This window comes from Propithecus coquereli, unplaced genomic scaffold, assembly GCF_000956105.1.
Source record: "Propithecus coquereli isolate 6110/MARCELLA unplaced genomic scaffold, Pcoq_1.0 Scaffold425, whole genome shotgun sequence".
Taxonomy (NCBI): Eukaryota; Metazoa; Chordata; class Mammalia; order Primates; family Indriidae; genus Propithecus; species Propithecus coquereli.
Genome location: NW_012150008.1, coordinates 118,425 through 144,729, shown reverse-complemented (window position 1 = coordinate 144,729; position 26,305 = coordinate 118,425). Strand labels below are relative to the sequence as shown.

The 26,305-nt window shown below is 42.8% G+C and overlaps 1 protein-coding gene across 1 annotated transcript; it reads right to left on the bottom strand.

Moving 5' to 3' along the window:
- Positions 1 to 3,909: 3,909 nt before the first annotated feature.
- ZNF667 (zinc finger protein 667) lies at positions 3,910 to 22,406 on the bottom strand. Its single transcript, XM_012653606.1, has 4 exons — positions 22,204 to 22,406; positions 20,642 to 20,768; positions 18,206 to 18,298; positions 3,910 to 5,720 (listed from the first exon to the last, which is right to left on the bottom strand). The coding sequence occupies exons 1-4, from the start codon at positions 22,261 to 22,263 to the stop codon at positions 4,153 to 4,155; spliced, it is 1,848 nt and encodes a 615-aa protein (XP_012509060.1). The 5' UTR covers positions 22,264 to 22,406; the 3' UTR covers positions 3,910 to 4,152.
- Positions 22,407 to 26,305: the final 3,899 nt, after the last annotated feature.

The following is a 26,305-nucleotide window of genomic DNA, read 5'->3' as shown; positions in this document are numbered from 1 at the left end:
CTTCATTTCTTTGTGTATCTCCAAGTATCTGTTGTGTTACATATTCCTTCTGCTTGAAGAACTCATTTAACATTTCTTATAGAGTAGGTCTTCTGACAATATATTCTCTCAGTTTTGTTTCTGTCAGAAAGTCTTCATTTCTCTATCAATTTGAAAGGTATTTCCATGAACTATTCTATGAAGACAGGTTTTTTTCTTTCAGCACTTTAAAGGTGTTATTACATAGTTGTCTGGCTTGCAGTGTTTCTGATAATTCTGCTCTAATTCTTTCTTATCTTTGTTCCTCTATATGTAATGACTCCCCCTCCCCACTGCCTTCCTTCAAAATTTTCTGTCTTTGGCAGTTTGAAAATGGTATGTCTAGGGGTGTGTGTGTGTGTGCACTTCTAGTATTTATTTCTCTTGGTGTTCTCCAAGCTTCATAGATTTTTGTTGTGGGGTCATTAATTTTGGAAACTTATTAGCCATTACTTCTTCAAATATTTCTTCTGCCCCAGTTACTCTCTCTATGCCTCCTGGGATTCAATTTATGTGTGTTGAATCAATGGCTATTTACACACAGCTCTTGGATTCTCTGTTCTTTTTGTCACTGCTCCTCCCACCCTCATGTTTCAGTTTGGGTAATTTTTATTGACCTGTCTTCAAGTTCACTTATTCTTTCCTTGGCTGTGTCAAGGATATTGATGAACCTGTTGGAGACATTGTTCATCTGCTTACTGTGTTTTTCATTTCTAGTATTTCCATTTGATTGTTTCTTATAGTTTCCCTCTGTTCAAATTTCCCATCTAATCCTGGCTGTTGTGTACCTTTTCCATTAGAATCTTTAACATATTATTCATATTTTAAATTCCATGTCAGAATAACCAACAGCTATATTATTTCTGAATCTAGTTATGAGGCCTGCTGTTTCTTGGTGGGTGGGGGGTGGGAAGGTGTTAATTTTTCTTACATTTTTGTATGCCTTGTCTTTGTGGGGTTTTTTCATCCTGAAAGGTAGATATCTTTTGTAGGACAGTAGAAACAGAAGTAAACAGATTTAATTACTGGAAAGAGCAAGTCTTTCCTTCTATTGAGCCTTTAATGTATGGGGAGGGCTTGCAGTAATATAGCTAAGAATTGAGTAGGTTTAAAGTTTGTTGTTGCTATGGTTAACATAAATTCACCACAGGCTCCAAATACCACTAGTGATTCCTTGTTTTTAGGGTGAGGGCTAGTTTTCACAAGAGATTAACCTAGTTTAACAAGAGTTAATCTCAATGTTTAGGTTACCTTCAGGTTTAAGTGTTACCTTTGGATTATGCCTCAGAGACAGTCCAGCTGTACTAAAATATTTTATTTAATAATTCATTCAAATATTATTGAGTATTTACCACTTAACTATGTGTTAGTCACCATACTAAATGCTAGAAATTTTAACTCCCCAGATACTCTACATTCTGTCATTATTTTATGCATCTGTACATTTCTATTTGTCATTAATAGCCTTCCAACTTTGTATGCCTAGTAAATTCTTGTTATTCCTTTAGTATAATAGGTAACAGTATTAATTACCACCTCCAAAAAGCAATCCCCAAATTGTCCATCACTATGGATTTTATCATCCTCTTCTCTGTGCTACCTGTACATCTTATACATATTTCTGTATTTTATTAACTTGTATTCCCTGGTAAACTGTATGTGCCTGTGGGCAAGAACAGTGTCTTATAGGTTTATATATCCCTGAGGTTTACCAGTGATTGGTTCATGGTAGGTACATGCACAACAAATGTGCACATGATGCCAGGCATGGTGGTGGCTCATGCCTGTGACCCCCAGCATTTTGGGAGGCCAGGACAAGAGGATCGCTTGAAGCCAAGAGTTCAAGACCAGCCTGGGCAACATAGTGAGACCCCCATCTGTTAAAAAAAAAATTCTTTTCTTTAAATGTTCAGGTGAAATGTTTGCTAAAGGAGACCTACAAATCCATAGGCATCCCTTAAAAGTAAAATGTTTCCATTATGGGCTCTCCTACACCAGTCTAGTGATAAAACATTATTTTTGGTCAGTTAAGTTTCAGGATTTCAAAAAACACCCTTGACTTTCTTCTTAGTTTGGATGCTATTTTTAAAACTCACATAATACAAAAGAATTAAAATTGATAATAATGGTTTCATTCCTTTAGAAAATAATTGAGTTCCTAGTAGTTGGGAACACACATGAGCCTGGAGTTACTTTACCTTTACAACACCCTCACAGATGTCTCTAAGAGCTGAAGAAAAGGAGTTGTGAGGGAATGTGCAAATGAGATGAAGTGAGGATTTCTGACTAGGTAAAAAATAAGGCAGCAAAGATAAGCCATTCTCACAATCAATTCCATGTTAGATTTTCTATTACAGTGTACTGCCATCCTCATGCACTCTTTTAATCCCCCAAAGGGACAAGAAATGCAATAGGCAATGAGCTAAGACTGAGGAAATAGGTGACTGTGGGCAGGGCATCCTCTGTTCCTCCCCACTCTTCAGGTGTGACTGTGTCACCACTGATCTGGAACCAACATCTACAGCAGGTCGGCAGAGGAATTAACAAAGTAGATGATGTGTGTAGAAGGGGAGGGAGAAAAGACATGCCTCTCCACGAGCCTTCTCTGTACTGTTTGCTCACGCATTTGCTCCAAGTGGTCGAGATTCTTTTCATGCTTACTTTACAGATCTTAAGGACAAGTTTAAATGGGAAATTGGTTGTTCTAGTATCATGCATGCATGCTCACACCTCACAGTTCTGGTTGTTGTTTTCTCAGTTGTGGTCAAAGTTAGAATGACCTAGCCCATGTGATCATATACTCCATGAAGTCATCTTAACAAGATACAGGTGTTCACAAAATAGCTCTTACAGAAGGAAAACTAACACAGAAGAGCCGAACTCTCACAGAACTCTTGATTTTATTTCTTACATATTTGGCACAAATAAGAAAGAGGGACTCAAAGCTACCACGTATGGTGAACAGCTGACAGGAAAAGAGCTCAGTATACAAATCTAGGGTTTCCCCCATGTATTAGCTCTGCCTGCCATAACAAATACCACAGACTGGGTGGCTTAAGCAACAGGAATGTACTTCTCACAGTTCTGGAGCCTGGAAGTCCACGATGTCAGGTTCTGGAGAGGACTGTCTTCCTGATTTGCAGACAGCTGCTTTCTTGCTGTGTCCTCACGTGGCACACAGAGGGCAAGCTCTCTGATGTTCCCTCTTATAAAGGCACTAATCCCATCATGAGGACCCCACCCTCATGACCTCATTGAACATTAATTGCCTCCCATAGGCCTGATTTACAAATAACATTACATTGGGGGTTAGGGCTTCAACATATAAATCTTTGGGGGACACAAACATTCAGTCCATAAGAATTTATATTTCAGCAATCACTTATTGCACACAAGTACTATTACATGAAAATATCAATGTTTCTTCATATAAATATAGACGATTTATCTTCAAAGAAAACATTCACAATTTCTGTCGGCTCTGAAGTTCCTTGTTCTGCAGGATATCCTGGTTCTTTTTCTGTTAGCCTGTCTCAGCCATGTTAGATTTTCACATCATGAAGATTATATATCATCCTAAACATGGAGACAGTATGGGAAGAACTCTACTGCTACACACCATTATGAATGATGTCTTCATCTACCTGAAGACTCATTCTTATTTATTCTCAACCACAAGTTTCTGTCAGCTGAAAGTGGCACCCTATTTTGCCAGGAAGACCCTTCTATTTGATATGTCTAGCTCTGAGGAACAGACTCAAAAGTTTCTTCAAGTGACGTCAAATGAGGCTCAAAAGCCCCACTCATAAAAATGGACTTCACAATTCTACTTTGTTGTACGTGACGAATGAAGTATCTTTAAAACTACACTGGAAGTAAGATATTAGTAATTCTTATCAAGTGAAAAATGGTCTTCACTCACAATGAATAATCCAATATTCTGGACTTGCTGTGGACAATTTCAAATCCTGAGGTCAAAAGTCATGAATGACTTTTGCTTTCTGTCTCTTAAAGTGGGACGCACCATGAAATGGTCCCATATAGACAAAATTTATTTTATAGATAAATACATTTTCCCCATACCTCTGCCTCTTTGATAGCCTCATTCTTCATTTTTATAGATTTAAAACAACCTTAGGGTTTTTCTTCAGAATGTGTATTCTGGTGTCGAATCAGGGAGGAGCTCCGACTGTATGCCTTCCCACATTTACTACACTCATAGGGTTTCTCTGAAGAATGACTTCTCTGATGTCGGATAAGGTCGGAGCCACTGCTAAATGCCTTCCCACATTCATTACATTCATAGGGTTTCTCTCCAGTATGACTTCTTTCGTGTAGAATAAGGGATGTGCGCTGACTAAAGGCTTTCCCGCATGTTTTACACGTATACGGCTTCTCTCCAGTGTGAATTCTTTCATGTTGGGCAAGGTGTGCACTCTGGCTGAAGGCCTTCCCACACTGATCACATTCGTAGGGTCTGTCTTCGGTGTGAATTCTCTTATGTCGAGTAAGAGATATTCGGTGACTGAAGGCCTTCCCACATTCCTCACACTGATAGGGTTTTTCTCCCGTATGAATTCTCTGATGTTCAATAAGAAATGACTGGCGGCCAAAAACTTTACTACATTTATTACACTTGAAAGGTTTGTCTTCAGAATGAATATTCTGATGTATTTTAAGGTTTGCAGTTCCAGAAAACATCTTTCCACATTCCTTACACTCAAACCGTTTCTTTTTCTTTGCATGAACTTTCTGGTGTTGAATGAGGGATGAATACCGATTACAGACCTTCTCACATTTATTGCATCTGTAGCGTTTCTTTCCATTGTGAATTCTTAGATGCAGAATAAGGGTTGAAAGTCGCCTGAAGATCTTCTTACATTTATCACATTTGTAGGGTTTCTTTGAAGTGTGAATTCTCTGATGAAGCATAAGGGGTGAAATTCTATTAAAGAATTTCCCACATTTTCTGCATTTATAAGGATTCTGTAGATGGGAACGCCTCTGCTGTAGACTCTTACTTAAGGCCTTCTCACTTTCAGGGGTTTTCTCCCTAGTATGAATTCTTTTATGTATCACAAAGACTGATTTCTTTTTGAAGCTTCTCCTGCATTGCTTGCATTTATATTTTTTCTTTCCACTGTGAATTCTCTTGTGAAGTAAAAGGGATGACATCTGACTAAAGGCTTTCCCACATTTTTTGCACTGGTGGACATTCTCGATAATGTGAATTTTCTCGTGTACACCAACAGAGGGGCATTGACTCGAGGGCCTCCGACACTCATAGGTTTCCTTTTTATCATGAATTCTCCCATGTAGAATTAGGGTTGTTCTCTGATTGAACCTTTTCCCACATTTATCGCATTCATGGCTTTTCTTTCCCTTGTGAATTCTCCGATGAAGAATGAGGGATGAAACCTGTCTGAAAACTTTTCTACAATTACTGCATTCGTAAGGCCGTTCCCCAGTATGAGTGTTCTGATGAAGTTTAAGAGACAAGGTTTGACTAAAGGTTTTCCCACAGTCATTACATTTTAAAGATTTCTTCCCTGAATGCCCTTTCTTGTGTTTTATTAGGACTGAATTTTTGTTGCAGCCCTTCTTTCCTGTGGGAACTTTCTGTTGTGCAGAAACTGGTTTCTGAGAGCTGCTTTGCCCAGATTTGTTGCAGTGATTTGGAGGTAACTTCTTAGACCCTGAGTCTGAAAGACATCAAGAAATTAAATGTTTCTGTTCTCCTGTGCTGAAAAACTGAAGCTTCTACAATATAAGGCAGGCATTATCATTATTAATCATAATAACAATAATAATCATAATCAAAATAATAAATTTTTGGTGTCTTATTATGGTTTCAATTTCCATACCAGAGGCTTTACAGACATATTTAATAACTGGAATTCAGAAGAGTCTATAATTTGAAAGTAAATATATAAAGATTTATAGGAAAAATGTTATACTATATATTGTACATTAAACTCCACAGGTTGTTCATCAGATAAATGTGTTTTTATTATATGAAATATCCAGAAAAGGCAAATCTACAGAGACAGAAAATTAGCGGTTGCATAGGCTTCAAGGTCCATGAGGGATCTTACTGTGCTGATGAAAATTTTCTAAAAATGGATTATGGTGATGGCTGCATATTTGATGAACTGATCAAAAATCACTGAATTATATGGCAGATGGAGATGGATTTTATGATATGTAAATTATACTTCAATAAACTTGTAAATTTTAAAAATGTATTCATAAAATCAAATTGTACAAAAACAAATCTGGTAGCACTTAGAATTGAGTACGGTCACGTGTCGCTTACTGACAGGGATACATTCTAAGAAATGCACTGTGAGGGTAGGTGGAGCAAGACGGCCAAACAGATACCTCCAAAAATCATCCCTTCCCCAAAACACCAAATTCAACAACTGTCCACACAAGCCTTATTAGAAGAACCAAAAATCAGGTGAGCGATCATGCTGGCTGGTTTTAACATTATATAAAGGCAAGAGGGACTGAAGAGGCAAGTAAAGACAACGTTGCATTGCCTACGCCACCCCACCCCCCTACCCCGGCAGTGACACACAGGCACGCTGAGTGGAGAGAGAATCTGTGTGTCCAGGGGAGAGAGACTGAAGTGATTGTGGGACTTTGCATTGAAACTTAGGGCAGCCCTGGTACAGGGGAACACAGCACAGGGCAGAATTCTGCCAGTGCCCGTGCAGGGAGCATTTAGAACAGCCCAGCCAGAGGGAAATCCTATGCCCTGAAACCTGAGTTCCAGCCAGCACCGCCACCACCTGACAAAAGCAGCCTGGGGCCTGGACTAAATTCCTAAAGCAGTCAGGCCAAAAAGGCTGCAGTCCTTGGTCAATTCCTGTGGCTGTGCTGCCTCCAAGTCAGCCAACTTGAGGTGCGTGGACCCAGTGAGACAGGAGCAGCTGCGGCCAAGCCCGTGCCCATCTCATTAAGCCCCAGCTACAGCAACACGGCTCAGGGAGAGTCTTCTTGCACTTTGGGAAAGGAAAGGGAAAAGTTCGGAGGACTTTGTTTTGGGTACCAGCTCATCCACAATAAAACAAAGTACCAAACAGACTCCTGAAGCTCCTGAGTCCGGGCCTTAGTTCCTGGGAGGCATTTCTGGACCCACCCTGGGCCAGAAGGAAACATGCTACCTTGAAGGGAAGGACTCAGTCCTGGCAGGATTCACCACCTACTGACTAAAGAGCCCTTGGGCTTTGAATAAACATCAGATGTAGCCAGGCAGCAGTCACCATGGACTTTGGGTGAGACTGCGATGGCTTCCGGAGTGACCTGGTGCTGTTGGTCATGAGGGAGTGCCTACGTCACTCCTCCCTCAATTTCTACAGCCTCCTCCCGCCCCCGCACACAGAGAGAGGGAAGAGAGTGAGAGACTTTGCCTGATAATCCAGGGAATTCACCCATATCTTACTCAAGTTCACCAAGGCAGTACAGCTAGGAGTCTATGAGAGTCATTACTACACTTGGGGCACCCCAGTGCTGACACGGCTGCAATGACCAAAGACTTAGATCACAACACTCAATTCCCTGTGAATATCTGGAAAGCCTTCCCAAGAAGGATGGGTTCAAACAAGATTGATTGGGGGCCAGGCGCGGTGGCTCACGCCTGTAATCCTAGCCCTCTGGGAGGCCGAGGCGGGCAGATTGTTTGAGCTCAGGAGTTCGAAACCAGCCTGAGCAAGAGCGAGACCCCATCTCTACTAAAAATGGAAAGAAATTAATCGTACAACTAAAAATACATAGAAAAAATTAGCTGGGCATGGTGGCACATGCCTGTAGTCCCAGCTACTTGGGAGGCTGAGGCAGAAGGATTGCTTGAGCCCAGGAGTTTGAGTTTGCTGTGAGCTAGGATGACGCCACGGCACTCTAGCCTGGGCAACACAGTGAGACTCTGTCTCAAAAAAAAAAAACAAGATCGATTGGGAAGACTAAAATAAATACCTAACCTTCAATGAACATCCACAAGCATGAAGAACATGCAGGAAAACATGACATCACCAAACAAACTAAATCAAGTACCAGTGATTAATCCTGGAGATATAGGACCTTTCAGACAAAGAATTCAAAATAGCTGCCCTGAACATCAATGAACTTCAAGACAACACAGAGAAGGAATTCAGAAGCCTACCAGAGAAATTTAATGAAGAGATTGAAATAATAAAAAAAAATCAAACATAAATTGTAGAGCTTAACGGTTGAACTGACAAACTGAGAAATGCATCAGAGTCTCTCAACAGCAGAATTGACCAAGCAGAAGAAAGAATTGTTGAGCTTGAAGACAGGCTATTTGAAAATACACAGTCAGAAGAGAAAAAAAAAAGAATAAGAATAAAGCATGCCTACAAGATCTAGAAAATAGCCTCAAAAGGGCAAATCTAAGAGTTACTGGGACCTTAAAGAGGAGGTAAAGAGAGAGAGAGAGAGATCATGGTAGAAAGTTTATTCAAAGAAATAACAAAGAACTTCCCAAACCTAAAGAAAGACATCAATATTCAGGTACAAGAAGGTCATAGACACCAAGCAGATTTAATTGAAACAAGCATTTAATAATCAAGTTCCTGAAGGTCACAGATAAAGAAAAGGCCCTAAGGGAAGCAAGAAAAAAGAAAAAGATGACATATAAAGGAGCTCCAATACATGTGGCAGCAGACTTCTAAGTGGAGACCTTACAGCATGACATATTCGAAGTGCTGAAGAAAAAGACCTTAACCCTAGAATATCATGTCCTGCAAAACTATCCTTCGAACATGAAGGAGAAATAAAGACGTTCCCAGACAAACAAAAGCTGAGAGATTTCATCAACACCAAATCTGTCCTACAAGAAATGCTAAAAGGAGTTCTTTGATATGAAAGAAACCGACACAAATGAGCAATAAGAAATCATCTGAAGGTAAGTACTCGCTGACAACAGTAAGTATACAAACACAGAATACTCTACTGCCATACTTTCAGTACATAAATTAAAAGACAAGCCTATTAAAAATAACTACAACTTTTTGAAAGATAGTATAAAAATATATGGATGGAAATAACAAAAACTTAAAAAGCAGCAGGGGGATGGAGTTAAAGGGTAGAATTTCTGTTAGATTTCTCTTTGCTTATTTTTTTGTAAGCTAAGTTGTCATATGCTTAAAATAATTGGTTATAAAATGTTTTTTGCAAGCCTCATGGTAACCTCAAATCAAAAAACCTACAACACATACACACACAAAAAAGTAATTAAAAAACATGAAAGAAGATCACTTTTAACAAAGGAAGACAGAAAGGAAGTAAGGAAGAAAGTGAGAACTACAAAACAACCAGAAATCAAGTGACAACATGACAGTAGCCCTTACCTATCAATGATAACGTTGAACGTGAATGGACTAAACTCTCCAATCAAAAACTAGTGTCCGAATGGATTAAAAAAACAAGAGCGAACCATATGTTGTCTGCAAGAGACACACTTAACCTACAAAAACATACACAGACTGAAAATAAAGGGATGGAAAAAGATATTCCATTCAAATGGAAACCAAAAAAAGAGCAGGAGTAGCTATACTATACTACCATTAGGTAAAATAGATTTCAAGAAAGAAACTGTAAAAAGAGACAAAGAAGGTCATTATATAATGATAAAAGGGTCAATTCAGCAAGAGGCTATAATAATTCTAAATACATATATACACTCAACACTGGAGCACCCAGATACAAAGCAAATATTATCAGAGATAAAGAGAGAGCTAGACCCAGAGAGAGCTGGACCCAATACAATAATCGCTGGAGACCTCAGCACTCCACTTTCTGCACCGGACATTTCATCCAGACAGAAAATCAACAATGAAACATTGGACGTAATCTGTGCTACAGACCAAATGGACCTAATAGATATTTACAGAATGCTTCATCCAAGAGCTACAGAATACACATTCTTCTCCTCAGCTTGTTGATCATTCTCAAGGACAGACCATACATTAGGCCAGAAAACAAGTCTTAAAAATTCAAGAGGACACCAAAAAAATGGAATCATATCAAGTATTTTCTCTGAATGCAATGGAATAAAACTAGAAATCGATAACAACAGGAACACTGAAAAACACAGAAAGATAAAGAAACATGTTCCAGAATGACCAGTGGGTCAATGAAGAGATTAAGGAGATTTAAAAATTTCTCAAAACAAGTGAAAATGAAAACACAACATATCAAAACCTGTTGGATACAGAAAAAGCAGCAATGAGAGGAAAGTTTATAACAGTAAGTGCCTATATCAAAAGAGTAGAAAGGTTTCAAATAACCTAATGACAAGAGCAAACCAAACCCAAAATTAGTAGAAGAAAAGAAATAATAAAGATCAGAGCAGAAATAAATGAAATTGAAACCAAAAAAATACAAAAAAAATCAATGAAACAAAACGTTAGTTTTTTTGAAAAGATAAACAAAATTGACACACATTTAGCTAGACTAAGAAAAAAAAGAGAGAAGATGCAAATAAATAAAATCAGAGATGAAAAAGGAGACATTACAACTGATGCTGCAGAAATCCAAAGGATCGTTAGAGATGACTACAGGCAACTCTATGCCAATAAATTGGAAAACCTAGAAGAAAAGGAGAAATTCCTAGACACACAACTACCAAGACTGAACCAGGAAGAAATGCAAAATGTGAATAAATCAATAACAAGTAATGAGATAGAGGCAGTAATAAAAAGTCTCCCATCAAAGAAAAGCCCATGACCTGATGGTTTCACTGCTGAATTCTACCAAGCATTCAAGAAAGAATTAATATCAATTCCACATAAACTCTTCTAAAAATTGAGGAGGGAACACTTTCAAACTCCTTCTATAAGTCCTGTATCACCAGATACTACAACCAGACAAAGACATGACAAAAGAAAACTATAGGCCAGTATCTCTGATGAACACAGATGCAAAAATTCTTAATGAAAAAGTAACAAACCAAATTCAACAACACAGGAAAAAGATGAAGTGGGATTCATTCCAGGGATGTAAGGATGGTTCAACAAACACAAATCAACCAATGTGATACATCACATCAACAGAATGAAGGACAAGATATGTGATCATTTTATGTTGAAAAAGCATTTGATAAAATTCAACATCCCTTCATCATGAAACTCTCAGAAAATTGGGCATAGAAGGAACTTACCCCAACACAATAAAAGCCATATTTGACAGACCCACAGCTAGCATCATACTGAATGGGGAAAAACTGAAAGACTTTCCTCTAAAATCTGGAACAAGAAGAGGATGCCCACGCTCACCACTGTTATTCAACATACTACCGTTAGTTCTAGCTAGAGCAATCAGACAAGAGAAAGAATCAAGGTCATCCAAAGTAGAAAAGAAGAAGTCGAATTATCCTTATCTGCAGATGATATAATCTTATATCTAGAGAAACCTAAAGATTCCACAGAAAAACTATTAGAATTGATAAGGAAATTCAGTAAAGTTGAAGGATACAAAATCAATATATGAAAATCAGTAGCATTTCTATATATTACAACAGTAAATAATCTGAAAAAAAATAAAGAAAGTAATCCCATGGATAATAGCTACAAATAAAATAAAATACCTAGGAATAAACTTAAGAAGATCTCTACAGTGAAAACCCCAAAACACTGATAAAAGAAATTGAAGAGGACACAAAAAAATAAAAAGATATTCCATGCTCGTGGAGTGGACAAATCAATATTTTTAAAATGTTCATACTACCCAAAGCAATCTACAGATACTCAATGTAATACTCATCAAAATACCAATGACAGTCTTTACAGAAACAGAAAAAATAATCCTAAAATTCATATGGAACCACAAAAGACCCAGAATAGCCAAAGCCATCCTGAGAAAAATGAACAAAACTGGAAGAATCACATTATCTGACTTCAAATTATACTACAGAGCTGTAGTAATCAAAACAGTATGGTTCTGGGATAAAAACAGACACATAGACTATGAAACAGAATAGAGAACCCAGAAATCCACACATCTATAGTGAATTTATCCTCCACAAAGGTGCCAAGAACATATAGTGGGGAAAGGACAGTCTCTTCAATAAATAGTACTGGGAACACTGGATATACATATGCAGAAGAATGAAACTAGACTCTTATTTCTTGCCATATATGAAAATCAAATAAAAATGGATTAAAGACTTAACTCTAAGACCTGAAACTATGAAACTACTAAAAGGAAACTTTGGGGAAACAGTTCAGGACATTCATCTGGGCAAGGACTTCTTGAGTAGTACCCCCAAACACAGGCAACCAAAGGAAAATTAATGGTATCACATAAACCTAAAAAGCTTCTGGACAGCAAAAGAAACAATGAGCAAAGTGAAGAGACAACTCACAGAATGGGAGAAAATATCTGCAAAGTACCCATCTGACAAGGAATTAGTAAACAGAATATATAAGGAGCTCCAACAACTGAATAGGAAAAAATCAAATAATCCTATTAAAAAATGGGCAAAGGATCTGAACAGGCATTTATCAAAAGAATACATACAAATGGCCCAACAGGTATATGAGAAAATGCTCAACATTATTAGTTACCAGGGAAATGTAAATCAAAAGTACAATGAGGGCCGGGCACGGTGGCTCACGCCTGTAATCCTAGCACTCTGGGAGGCCGCGGCGGGCAGATTGTTTGAGCTCAGGAGTTTGAGACCAGCCTGAGCAAGAGCGAGACCCTGTCTCTACTAAAAACAGAAAGAAATTGATCGGACAACTAAAAGTATATAGAAAAAATTGGCCAGGCATGGTGGCGCATGCCTGTAGTCCCAGCTACTCGGGAGGCTGAGGCAGGAGGATCGCTTGAGCCCAGGAGTTTGAGGTTGCTGTGAGCTAGGCTGACGCCACGGCACTCTAGCTCAGGTGACAAAGCGAGACTCTGTCTCAAAAAAAAAAAAAAAAAAAAGTACAATGAGATAACATCTCACCCCAGTTAAAATGGCTTATATCCAAAAGAGAGGCAATAAAGAATGCTGGTGAGATTTGGAGAAAGGGGAACCCTCGTACACTGTTGGTAGCGATGTAAATTAGTGCAACCACTATGGAAAACAGTATGGGGGTTCCTCAAAAAACTGAAAATAGAACTAGCACATGACCCAGCAATCCCACTGCTGGGTATGTATCTAAAGGAGGGGAATTCAGTATATGAAAAAGGTATCTACACTCCCATGTTTATTGCAGCACATTCACAACAGCCAAGATTTGGAATCAACCTAAGTGTCCAGCAATAGATGAATGGATAAAGAAATTGTGGCACATACACAATGAAATACTATATGGCCACAAAAAAGAATGAAATCCTGCCATTTGCAACACTATGGATGGAACTGGAGAACTTCATGTTAAGTGAAATGAGCCAAGCACAGAAAGACAAATCTTCCGTTTTCTCACTCATATGTGGGAGCTATTACGAAAAACCATTGATCTCATGGAGATGGAGAGTAAAATGACAAGTTACCAAAGGCTGGGAAGGGTAGCGGGGAGGGAGGGATAAATGGGGGGATGGTTAACGGGTGCAAAAATAGTTAGATAAATGAACATTTGATAGGATAGCCAAGTGACTATAATCAGCAAGTTAGGGTATACTTTAAAACAACTAAAAGCATGGAATTGGAATGTTCCTAACAGAATGAAACGGTAAGTGCCTGAGGTGATGGATACGCCAATTACCCTGATTTGGTCAATTTACATTGATAGGCCTGTATCAAAACATCACATGTACTTTATAAGGATACACAATTATTATGTACCCATAATTAAAAATTTTAAAAATATTATACAGTAAAAATGTGGTTTATATAATCTTATGGGATCACCATCATACATTCAGCCCACTGTTTCCTGAAAGGTCATTATGTGGCATATGACTGTATTTAGATATGCAGAAGGCTGAAGATTTTAAACTCAGAAGTAAAAAAATCTCTTAAAAAAAAAAGGCAACACATTAGGCTAAAGATTCAATCTATTATTTAGTAAAATAGACCAACTGGAGTGTGGTACAAACGTCCAAGATGGCTCAAAATAAGTACTTGTGTAGCAGACTGATTATTAATCTGAGGGAGTGTGGCACAACAAAGAACACGGGCTTTAGAATTGTGCTGTCCGATATAGCAGGCACTGGGCAAATGTAGCTAATAAGCCCTTGAAATACGGCTGGTCTGATCTGAGGTGCGCTGTAATATACACCAGACAGTGATGACTTACTACAGGAAAAAAGCATGCAGAGTATTTCATTGTAAAAATATTGATTATATGTTGTAGTATGTTGGATATATTGGGCCAAATAAAATATATTATTAAAATTAATTTTACCTATTTTTTTCAATCGATTTTAATGTGGGTACTAGAAAAATTTAATTACATATGTGGCTCACATTATATTTCTGTTGCATAGCGGTGCTTCAACAGCAGACTACAGTGAAGTATTTATTTAACTACGTCACCTTGAGACCCTCTCTTCACCTCCGTTACCATCAGCATATTCTCTTCTTTAAGATGTAGATACAATGACCTACCTCACAGAATTTTTGTGAAAATTGGAAATAACGTGGACAAAATTTCTGGCACATACTATAATCTCCCGTCTGCCATTCCAGTATCCAAAAATCTGAGAACCAAAGCTTTCTTTCCTCTTTTCTTTTTTTTTCTTTTTGGATGTTTGGATATTTTAAACAAAATCCCACCTGAAGTGCATAGAGGCTGTTCACAGCCTCCATTTGCTGCGCGAGGCAGACGCGTCGTGTGTTGGCTGCAGCTGGGTTAACGCGCTTGATTCCCAGGCGCGGCCCAGCCCCGGCGGGATGCGTTAGGCAACACGCCGTGAGCGGCCTGTTCACCTTTCTAACATCTGAACGAGTCTGAAGTGGGAAACACATCTCGCTGCAAGGGTTCTGGAGAAAGCTTTGAGGACTTGCAGTTGGGGGGTATCGGGGAGTAGCTATCACTATAACTATCATTATCAGAAGTGCCACAAAACAACGGGCAAAATGAGGAATTAAGGAAGAGAAATTATTGGAATTTTCACAGTGAGGCTGGCAGCACTAGCCAAACAAGAAACCCAAGATTTATCCTCGAATCCCTCCTGCCCCTCAGCCCGTAAGTCACATCGACTCCTGTCTTCCTTTCCTTTCTCTCCGCACCTTCCTTCGCTCAGGGCCTCGCTCTTCCTCGTGTGGAACGTAACACTGCCCTCAGCTCCTGTCCCTGTCCTCAGTGTGGATGTCCCTTAGACCACAGCATACACCAAAATTCAGCACCAAATGTGGGTCACTATTAAATGATAAAGCCATTAAAAATCAAACTAAAATAACATGGAATATAGCCAGCGCTCTACAAAGCAGATGAATTTCTAACCGTGGAAACAGCAGGAGAAATGACAGCATGATCGCACACATTCAAGCACAGGAAAATGAAAACAACTTTCACACAACCAAACAGAAAAATAGAGATAAGTAAAATAAAAAGCTTTAGAGCCGGGTGTGGTGGCTCACGCCCGTAATCCTAACACTCTGGGAGGCTGAGGTGGGAGGATCGCTTGAGGTCAGGAGTTCGAGACCAGCCTGAGTAAGAGAGAGAGAGAGACCTTTCTATACTAAAAATAGAAAAAATTAGCCAGGCATGGTGGCGTGGTGTAGTCCCAGCTACTTGGGAGGCTGAGGCAGGAGGATCTCTTGCGCCCAGGAGTTTGGGGTTTCTGTGAGCTAGGCTGACGCCACAGCACTCTAGCTCAGGTGACAAAGCGAGACTCTGTCTCAAAAAAAAAAAAAAAAACCAATTTGGAAAAGAAAACAAACAAACAAAAAGCTTTAAGACAGAATGGGGAAATGTTTGAAGTAAAATGTGATGTCAAATGGTTAATGCCTTTTCTATATGAAAGCTTACTATAGAAGTTGAAAAGAAGAAACAAAGTCACTGGTAGAAGGGGAAAGATTATCAGGAGAAAATCCATAGGAGAAAAAGTGAAAACAGAAAACAAACAAATGCCAGCAAACATACTAGACTGTGTGGTCTTTCCTGGGTGTGTAGAACAGAGTGGATGTCCAGTGTGTCCACAGGTGCTCAAGAGAGAAACTCCAGGGCTTACAGGAGACGCCAGCAAGGAATTTCACCTTTCTGAGACTCCGACCCTCATCCAACACACGGGAATGAGAGGTTCCTACAAGTGCTGTGGGGATCTGATGAGACACCGAACTCACAGGCATTAGCGTAGACCCTGCACATAGCAAGTTCTCAGTAAATGCTGACTGCTATTCATTTATTTTACCAAATTAGAGAAAAGTTGTAATGACAATATCCAGTACTAGTGAGTGAGAAAATGAAACTGACACTACACCCCATTGCTGTTGATGGTGCTGATGGGATAATTCTCCTTTTCAAGTTGTTCTCGTGACGATGATTTATTACGGCAATGGATACAAAGCAAATGGGCGCAGGGAAAAAGATTACTGGCAAAGTCCAGAGGAAACCAGGTGCAAGTTTCAGGAGTTTTGTCCCCGTGGAGTCACACAGGCTGTGCTTCATTCTCCCAGAGACTAATTGTGACCAAGACACACACGATGTGTGAGGTTTCACAACTGAAGAAGACCCAGTGCCAGGCTTCGTATGGAAAGCTGGTGATCTGACAATTCTGAAAAGCAATTCGGAAGCATCTAGAGTCTGAAAAGCGGTCCTACCCTTTGACACCAGTGATCCCACTTCTGTGACTTGATGCGACAGAAAAAAAGCAAAGCCAGCCACTTATAGAAACATGCTGATATTGGTAAGAAATTAGAATCTAAATGGAAAACAGGACACAAGAGACTACTACTGTAGAACATTTCCACTGAAGCAAAATGTGGAAATAAGCAAAAATGTATGAATTTTATTAGAATAAGCATGACAATCCATTTCATGAAATAAACAAGTATAGTTGCATAGCTACTTTTATCTTGTCTTTTTTCTAAATTTTATGTAATGTGGCTAAGTTTCTTCTGCAACAGTGTTTTAATGAAGGACATTTCTTCCCCTCTCAGGTAGACATGAAGACGGGCCCTTCTGTCTGCACTGGGCTGCCACCTGGCTGTGTCTGTCACGCACCCTCAGACACGGATGTCGCCAAAGTCGTATGCCTAGGTTGGTGCACTTTTCTCCTGGCTCACACCACCCTGCCAACCCGTAGTCCCTAGACAGTGTCTGTTCAAGCAGAAATTCAATGAATGCTACTTAAAGAAACACATAAAAGAATATATAACTTTGCCAACCAAAGAGGAATCTATTTGTAAAGGAAAGGAGTAGCCAAAAAGAACAGTTATAGAAAAGATTTAAAAAAAAATTTTAATGGATGAAATAATACAAATTCGAACATTATCATGATTAGTGTTATAACCAGAGGTCAGCATACACCTTCTCTTGGGGGGTGGCAACGGGTGGGGCGGAACACTCTGGATACAGGCGCAGCCTGGGCTTCAAACCCTGCTCTGCTGCCCCATCCTCGCTGGGTGACCTTGGCTGAGTCACCAAACCTCTCTGGGTCTCCGTTTGCTTATCTGTAACCTAGGCGTAATAACAGCACCCACTTTATAGGAAGAGTGCCTGACGGCTAGTGAGGGCTTTGGAACGTTGGTTATTCTCCCTCAAGGACTCACATTAAAAAGACCCGACTTCCACGCACAGGCCTGGGCCTTTGGAAGGGGGACGCTGTAAAATAACACCCTAAAGAGGTTGCCCTCCTTACACGCACGTGGACCCCTGTGCAGAATGCCTGCTTTGCTACGCTGCGACAGACTGAGTGTTGTGTCCCCTCAAATTCACATGCTGAAACCCTCACCCACAAAGCGATGATGTTAAGGGTAGTCCCTTTGGGAGGTGATTAGGTCATGAGGGTAGAGTCCTCGTGAATGGGACTTGTGCCCTTATAAATGAGACCTCCACAGAACTCCCCTGTCCCTTGCCTCCCGTGTGAGGACACAGGGAAAAGGCCCCACCTACGAACCAGGAACTGGGCCCTCGTCAGCTACCGAATCTGCCTGCACCTTGATCTTGGACTTCCAGCCTCAGGAGCCGGGAGCAGTCCATTTCTGTCGTTTGCCGGCCACCTGCTGCACGGTGTCCTGCCACCGCAGCCCCAGCGGGCTAAGACCCAGCCTCGCTCCTCCGTCACTCACCAGGGCCCTGGCGTCTCCTCAGCGGCTCCGCCATCCAGGGCGCTTCCCCTTTCTCCAGTAAGGTGATCACGTTTGGCCTCCGACAGGAAAAACCTGCGCGAGGGAAAACGTGCGAAATGACCACAATGTGGACACCACAGAATGCAGGGCCACACCCTGTGGCAACAGGTGTGCGGGTTCATTAGCAGGAAGGGAGCACACAGGATGCGAAGGCAGCTGGAGACGGGAGTGTGACACTGTGATTTATGATAAATACATGTGGTCTTCATCCCTGTCTCCGGGCACACAGCTCCCAAAACCCTTCCAGCCTCCAAACGGGTAAGTCTGTGTATGCTAGTGAGATGACCGGTGGCCGGGGGATCCTGCACAGCCTCTGGACAGGGGCTGGTTGCCACGGGAACCAGCCCTGTGACGGGAAGGTTGGTACTTTCAGCTCTACCTCCTGAGTTCCGGGAGGGAAGAGGGGCTGGAGGTTGAGTTGGTCACCAATGGACAGCGATTTAATCAACCTCGCCTACGTGATGAAGCCCCCACAAAAGCCCGGAAGGACCGCTCTGGGAGACTTTCGGGTTGCCACACAAGTGGAGGGCAGAGCACGCAGCCACACGGCCAGAGCACGGGGGCCCTGCACCCCTCCCCATACCTGCCCTCTGCACCCTCCCAGCCGCTGCTCGTCTTCTGTGACATCCTTTATACTAAACTGGCAAATGTAAGGAAAGCACATCCCTGAGCTCCGTGAGTTGCTCTAGCAAATGGCTGTATCAGAGGACAGGGTCACAGGAACATAGATGTCTGAGTTTCAGCTCTGTGGGGACTTTCCTCTGAGTCCTAAAACCCCCAAATGCTTCCCTCTGTCCCCGCTGCCCCAGGGATGGTGGCAGCATCCTGCAGTTACTGTCTCTGCACTACATCTGTGAACTAAAATAAAATCTTAAGCCCCCCAGCCAACTGCATGGATGCCCTCTTGGCCAAGGGGATCCCAGAAAAACCTTAAAGCTGAGTTGCTAGACCTGAGGTCAGACACGCCTCATCATGCCCCCTGCCTTTTGGAATTACCTGAGAATAAGAATAAGATACTAAATCATTAACGGGACCTAAGGCCACGCAAGACAAAGGTTAAACCACACCTGCTGGCCACGAATTTATTTAACAGATCACCTGAGTTTTCGTAAATGTCTGGTGGCTTGTCTCTGATTAACAGACATCCTTACCTTAAAATGCTGGGAGCCGACAAAGCTTCATTTCTTTAACCAATTACAAATCAAAGAATCTTTAAACCCACCTATAACCTGTAAGCCTTTTTGGGCCAAACCAATATACACCTTCCACATACTGACTTATTATCTTACATGTAATTCTTGTCTCCATGAATGTATAAAACCAAACTGGAACCAGGCTGCTGCGGGCACATTTTCTCAGAACCTCTTGAAAACATGTGCTCTGGGCCATTGGTGACAGACACTTGGCGCGGAATAAACCTCTTAACATTATTTTACGGAGTTTGGGTTTGTTTCTACTAATACATCAATATCCACTTTTTGCTTTTAACAGCACCTGTTAAATCGATGTATGATTTTTTTTAAAAACAACTAGGTTGTCCTCCAAAGGTTACACATGGAATTTGCATATGACCCAGCATTTCCACTTCTTGGTATATACCTAAGAGAAATGAAAACTTACATCCACACAAAAACTTGTACATGAATGTTCTTAGCAACACAGTTAACAGCCAGAGAGTGAAAATAACTCCAATGCCCCTAAATTAATTACTGAGTGGATAAACAAAATGTGGTCTATTCACACAATGAAAAGGAATGAAGTTCTGGCACTTGTTACAACACGATCAACCGCAAAAACGCTGTAAGTGGAAGAGGCCACATATTAAATATTTACGACTGCATTTGTACGGAGGCGCGGAACAGGCAAATCGATAGAGAAAGACAGTGGACTAGTGGTTGCCTAATTGGGGGGTGACTGGGTGGGAGAAATGAAGACTGATTTCTAATCGGAACTAGGTTTCTTTTGCGGGTGATAAAAATGTTTTAAAATTGATTGCGGTGATGGATGCATGACGGTGAATACCCTAAAAACCATGGAATTGTACATTAAATGGGTGAATTGTATAGTATGTGAATTATATCTCAGTAAGTCTGTTAAAAATACTTAAAAAAGGGACGGGTATTTGTATGCACAAGGAGTGCAATGCGCACTACCCGAAGGATGGACATATTTGAAACACGGACTTTGGTGGGGGGGGGAACCAAGGGCAACACACGTAACCTAAACGTATGTACACCCATAATTTGCTGAAATAAAAAAAACAAAACAAAACAAAACAAAACAAAACTGGAATTGACTTCTGTTTTCCTGACTAGACCCTGACGTACACGTCCATCAGCAGGACGATTCTGGATTACGCGGGAAGCAGAGCCTTACCGATGGAGGCCAGGTTCTGGTAGTTCTCCATCATGACATCTTCGTACAGATCTTTCTGATTGGGGCTCAGGCATTCCCACTCCTCCTTGGAGAAGTAGATGGCCACGTCCCCGAACGTCACCGGTGCCTGAAATGGAAACCACGTGTCCATTCACCATGGGCCCGTGCTTCCACACAGCTGGAGAAACCAGTGGGCGCAGCCCAAACAAGGAGACAATGGTGCCAGGAGTTATTCGGGAAGCTTTCTGGGTTCTGAGGCCAAAAGGAGCAGGTATGTTAAATGTAATAAACACAATATAATGCGATATGATATAGCTGTTACTAAAGATCACGCTGCATAAAAGACGTAACAACTTGATACTAACCGGCATTTTACAAAGCCGAGGCGTTTCTGTAAGCAACCACACTGCATCACTCAGTGTTCACACTCACCAGTGCCAGAGGCACTGCCAGTGGGATCACAGTATGTCACCGACGAGGAAACTGAGGCCCACAGAAGGTGAGGTAATACTGAAGGTGTTACGGCTAGTAAACCCCAGCTCCCAACCACGTGCTGTCTCTGAAGAGCATGTGAGTATGTCACATGTGGCAAAAGTTTCTTTGAGGGTGTAATCAAGGTTACTGAGCAGTTAATTTTAATATAGGGAGACCTTAAAATAGGTGGATTAGCCTGGCCTTGACCCAGCTGGCTTGGGTATTTCTTGTTGTTGGATGGAGACAGAAAAAGAGGGTGGCGTGGAAAGCATGAGAAGGAACTGAATCTGGCCAATCCCCAGCGAGCCTGGAAGAGGACCCCGGCCCCGGATGAGAAAGCAGCCAGCTGACACCTGGGTTTCAGCCCGCAGAGGATGCCGCCAAACCTCGCTGTGCCGGGACTCCACCCCAGGAAGCAGCACGATAATAAACATGTACTGCCTGAGCTGTCGAGTTTGTGATTGACGTATCACAGCAGCAAGACGGAGCTAATGCACACGGCTCTGAAGGCAAATGAGTTTGTTATGGGAAATTGCACTTGACATGCCGCCGTGGAAACCACCTGATCGTCCATAGTCGTGAAGCACGCTGACCACAGGAGGCTGGCCCACCACCTCGCTGCCGGGCACCCACACACTCGGTGGGATAAAAGAGCTACGCGGTGCCCCTTGGACTTGGGACCTAGCGAGAGAGATTTCCTGCAGGTAAACCAAGCGTCACGACGAGATTGACTCTGAGGCACACGATGGATCCCCTCCGCCTCGGCAGGTCCCCACCAGGCATTCGTCTCTACCCTGAGAAACCGCAGTGGCTCTCGTCTGCCGTGCGGGGGGTGTTCTCCCAGCTCTGGCAGAGCCCCTGGAGATGCAGAGCGGACCGCTGAGTGGCCACGCGCACACTGAGAGGAACAGAGAGAGGGCCACGGGGCCCTTCTCAGGCTCCTGTTCTCCACGGTGACGGGAATAAACCAGGGACCAGGTGCCGGATGGGTCTGAGACAGGCTGGAGTCTCCGTGGAAGGGAAGCAAGTGGTCTACGGCTTACAAGACAAGATGGACTATTCCCGAAAGAAGAGGCATCGTCACTTACCTTGGGTTTGGATTTCCCTCGTACAGCAGGCATCTTTTCCTTCCTCTTTGGGGTCCACATTCCGAGAGAGACACAGTACTGGAAGGCAGAGCTGGGGAGAAGTGAGGTCACGGGGCTGACTGGGCCTCTTCAGTGGTCCCAGAGTCCACAGGCCCTGGACACACACACACACGGAAGTCAGAACAGTTGGAGCATTCTTGCCACCTCCCAGGGTCGGGGAATGGCATTGCCAACACTGCTCCTACGATCAAGGCAGGCTCTCGATCAGGGGACAGATGAGGACTGTGCAGCCACCTGATCGTCCATTTAAAAAAAATTTTTTTTTTTTTTTTTTTTTTTTAGGAGACGGAGTCTCACCCTGTCACTCAGGCTGCAGTGCACGGCGCATGATCACAGCTCACCGTAACCTCGAACTCCTAGGCTGAAGCAATCCCCTACCTCAGCTTCCTGAGTGGCTAGGACTACTGGAGCATATTGCCATGCCTGGCTGACCTGAAAAAGTTTTTGTAGAGACTGGGTCTTGCAGTGTTGCCCAGACCGATCTCGAACTCCTGAGCTCAAGTGATCCTCCTACCTCGGACTCCCAAAGTGCTAGGATTACAGGTGTGAGCCACCATACCCCACCCTGGTCACCCATTTGACAAGTTATTTATTATTTATTGAGTGCCTATGAGGTGTCGGGTGCAGTCCCAGGTGCTAGGGAGAGAGCAGCAAGTAAGGGCATAAAGGTGCCAGCTTCCGTGCACCTTACAGCCCAGTAGGGAAAACAGGTCCATATAAAACACAGTGATAGCCAAGGTCATCGCTATGAAGGAAAAAAAGGCCAGGGCAGGGGATAGAGTGACGGGGTGGTCAGAGAAGACCTCTCTGAGGAGGCAACATCTAGCTGAGGTCTGAATGTAGCAAGTGTAAGCCACACGGGTGTCAGAAGAGCATTCTGGGTAGAGGCACAGCAGGTGCCAAAGCCCCAGGGCAGGGGCAGGCTGGGAGTGTGGAGGGAAGCAAGGGTAGGTGTGCCCAAGCCCAGTGAACGCAGCAGGGAGGAGCTGGCTGAGGGCAGGAGGGGCTGGATCATGAGGTGGTGAGCAGCCTGGATCTGATCCCAAGCGTGTGACATCACGGGGACAGAAGGGGGAGCTGAGCAGGGGAGTGACATCATTTGACTTAACATTCAACAGAATTTTTTTGTGTGGCTTTGTGGCAAATAAACCGTGTATGTTGGGGGAAAGGCAAGGGCTGAGGCGGGAACTCATTAGATAGCTGTGCAGAAACCGAGGGGGAAGTGTTGGCAGAGTGGACTAGGGTGGGGCGGTGGAAGGGGTAAGATGCGGTCAGGTTTCACCTCCTCAAGGCGGCCCCTCTGACCACCCGTCCAAAAGCGCCTCCACCCTCAGTCTACACCCGTCCTGTCCAAGGCACACACCACCAGCCACATGCAACAACTGAGCTCTGCAAATAAGACTGGGGCAACCGAGGAACTCAACTGCATTTAATCTCAAGCAATTTACTATTAAAACAATAATTAATGAAAGTTAAAATTATTAAATTAAAAATAATTTATTATGAATTTAAAATGAAAAAACTGATAATTCAGTTACTGTAAAATTTTTAAGTATGTTTGGAACAACCTGGGTATGTGACTCTACTTTTCCAATGGTGAATTTTACACAATTTAAGTACAGATCAGGTATCTCTGATGAGAATTAAGGGTCCAGCTTGAGATGGGCTGTGTGTATAAAACTTATATGGGATTCTGAAGACTTCATATAAAAAAAGAATGTGAAATATCTGTTTATATTGATTGCATATTGAAATGGTAATATTTTAGATATAATGAGTTAAATATGTTATTAAAATTAACTTAAGGATTACTTTTTGAGTTTTTTTCCCTCTTTCAATGTGCCTACTGGAAAATTTAAAATTATATATGTTACACTATGTTTCTGTAGGACAGTGCCACTCCATACTGTGGAGTCTATATTATTGTATTGCCTCATTTTTTTCATAGTACCTGCTGCTTCCTGAGAACAGCTTGCTTATGCATGTGTTTACGTGGTTAGTACACACACACGCACACATGCACACGCACACGCACACGTGATTTGGGCTTGAGGAAAACAGGGACCTTGGGTGTTTCGTTCACTGCTCTACTCCCAGGGCTGGGAACCCACCTGACACAGAGTCGGCGCTCAACAACCACAACCGCCACGTGCTTCCTTGTGGGCTGAAACCGAGGTGGCTTTCAAGCACCCCAGGCTGAAACCCCTGCAGGGAAGCAGTTCTCCTGGCGGCCATTCCACAGCCCTCTAAACTGGTCATTTGGAGAAGGGCAGGAATGGGGACATACTTTTTATTTCCCTCATTGTGGAAAGCTTGAAATCTTGACAAGAGTAAAACAAACAGTGAAATGAACTTCTGATCACTCAGAAAAATGTTAACATTTTCCTTATGCTTTTAAAAAACGGAGTTGGTCGAAAGCTGTAGCCTGACGGCACTTCATCCCTAAATCCTTCGGCACGTGCCTTGGACGAACATCATCACCGTGCCCTGGTCTGACAACAGCGAATACATCCCCCAAAGCTCTTTTTGTGACTTTTCTATGAGAAAGGTACAGCAGAATGAAGCCTGAAAAGCAGAAATATGGGCATTTCCCTCTACAGATGTTTGGTTTTTTTCCTCCCCTGGGGATGGAGGAAGATAACAAAACCAAGGCCATGCTTAAGTTCAGAGTTAGACAACGGGTATGTTTTGATGTAAAATGTGAACCATAAGATGGCCTTGTACTGTTTAAGGGAGCCCAGCCAGAAGAATGCTTGCTTTATTATGTTTCTTTCTTTGCAGGATAAAGCAGTAGTAAAAAAATAACAGTCAAAGTTAATACTAAGATTATTATTTTAGAGACAGGATCTTGCTCTGTTGCCCAGGCTGGGTGCAGTGGGGCCATCGTAGCTCACTGCAGCCTCCAACTTCTGGGCTCAAGTGATTCTTCTGCCTCAGCCTTTCGAGTGGCTAGAACTACAGGTGTGCACCACCATGACCGGCTAATTTTTTAAAATTTTTTGTAGAGACAGAGTCTTGCTATGTTGCCCAGGCTGGTCTTGAACTCCTGGCCTCAAGTGATCTTCCCGCCTCAGCCTCCCAAAGCGCTGTGATTACAGGTGTGAGCCACTGTGCCTGGCCCCAACCTAAGAATAATTATTAACAAGATTAATAAATATTGAATGTTTACATGTGCCAGGCAACACTCTAAGGCTTATTATTTAATTCTCACAAGTGCTATTCATGACGCCATTTTCCAGATGAGGATGTGGAAGCCCAGACTGGTGGGAATCACTCACTCAAGGCCACAAGGCAGCAAAGTGGCAGAGCCAGGGTTCAAAGTGGGGCACTTGCCCCCACTTGCCTGGCTCTTAATCATGCTGTGCCTGCCTTCCCCCTGCCTGGGTCGGGGGAAACAAGTTGGGAACGTCAACCCAGCAGGCGCGAGGCTGCTGTCCTGAGAGGCTGGCGCTCCCCTGCACTGATGTGCAGCTTTCCCTGAATGGCAAGAACGGCTCCCTGTGAGTCACCGTGTGCACGTAGGTGGGGGGAGTGGGGGGCGGGGAGAGCCCAGTTGCCACAGAATTTATGGCTAATGCCGAAGGCCTGCTTTCCTTCTGGAAGCCTGGAACTTTGGCACCTGCCAGGCGGAGGCTGTCGACCTGCGAGCAGCTCACAGTAAGGAGCCTGGACACCGAGTGTGCAACCGGTGCGCCTGGAGGACAACATTTCACGCGCGTTCACTCGTTACTGGGGGGATTAGTGTATTCCATGGGATTCCACTTGGGCGAGGACTCCTGGGAGCTTGCTGGCTTCCCCCGGACTCCGTCCCACAAACCTCTTCTCTTTGCGGACACTGCTTTGTGTCTTTCTGCCGTAACAAATGGTAGCTGACTACGACTACAGGCTGTGACCTGGGAGTCCCCTAGCGAATGGCTCGACCTGGGGGGTGGCTGTACCGGCCTCACGCGGCAGGACCAACGAGCAGCCGGGTCTGCTACGGATGGGGCTGAGGCGGGGCTCCCCAGCCACTGCTGAGCCACACCCCGCTCCTCCCTCCCTC

What these genes read in the sequence shown, in the direction of transcription:
- ZNF667 (XM_012653606.1), bottom strand. Translation starts at nt 22,263, where the DNA reads ATGTGGACCCCAAAGAGGAAGGAAAAGATGCCTGCTGTACGAGGGAAA. An exon ending in GAGGGAAATCCAAACCCAAG is followed by an intron (nt 20,769 to 22,203) that starts GTAAGTGACGAT and finishes TTTCCATTTCAG; the next exon opens with GCACCGGTGACGTTCGGGGA. An exon ending in GAGGAGACGCCAGGGCCCTG is followed by an intron (nt 5,721 to 18,205) that starts GTGAGTGACGGA and finishes GATGTCTTTCAG; the next exon opens with ACTCAGGGTCTAAGAAGTTA.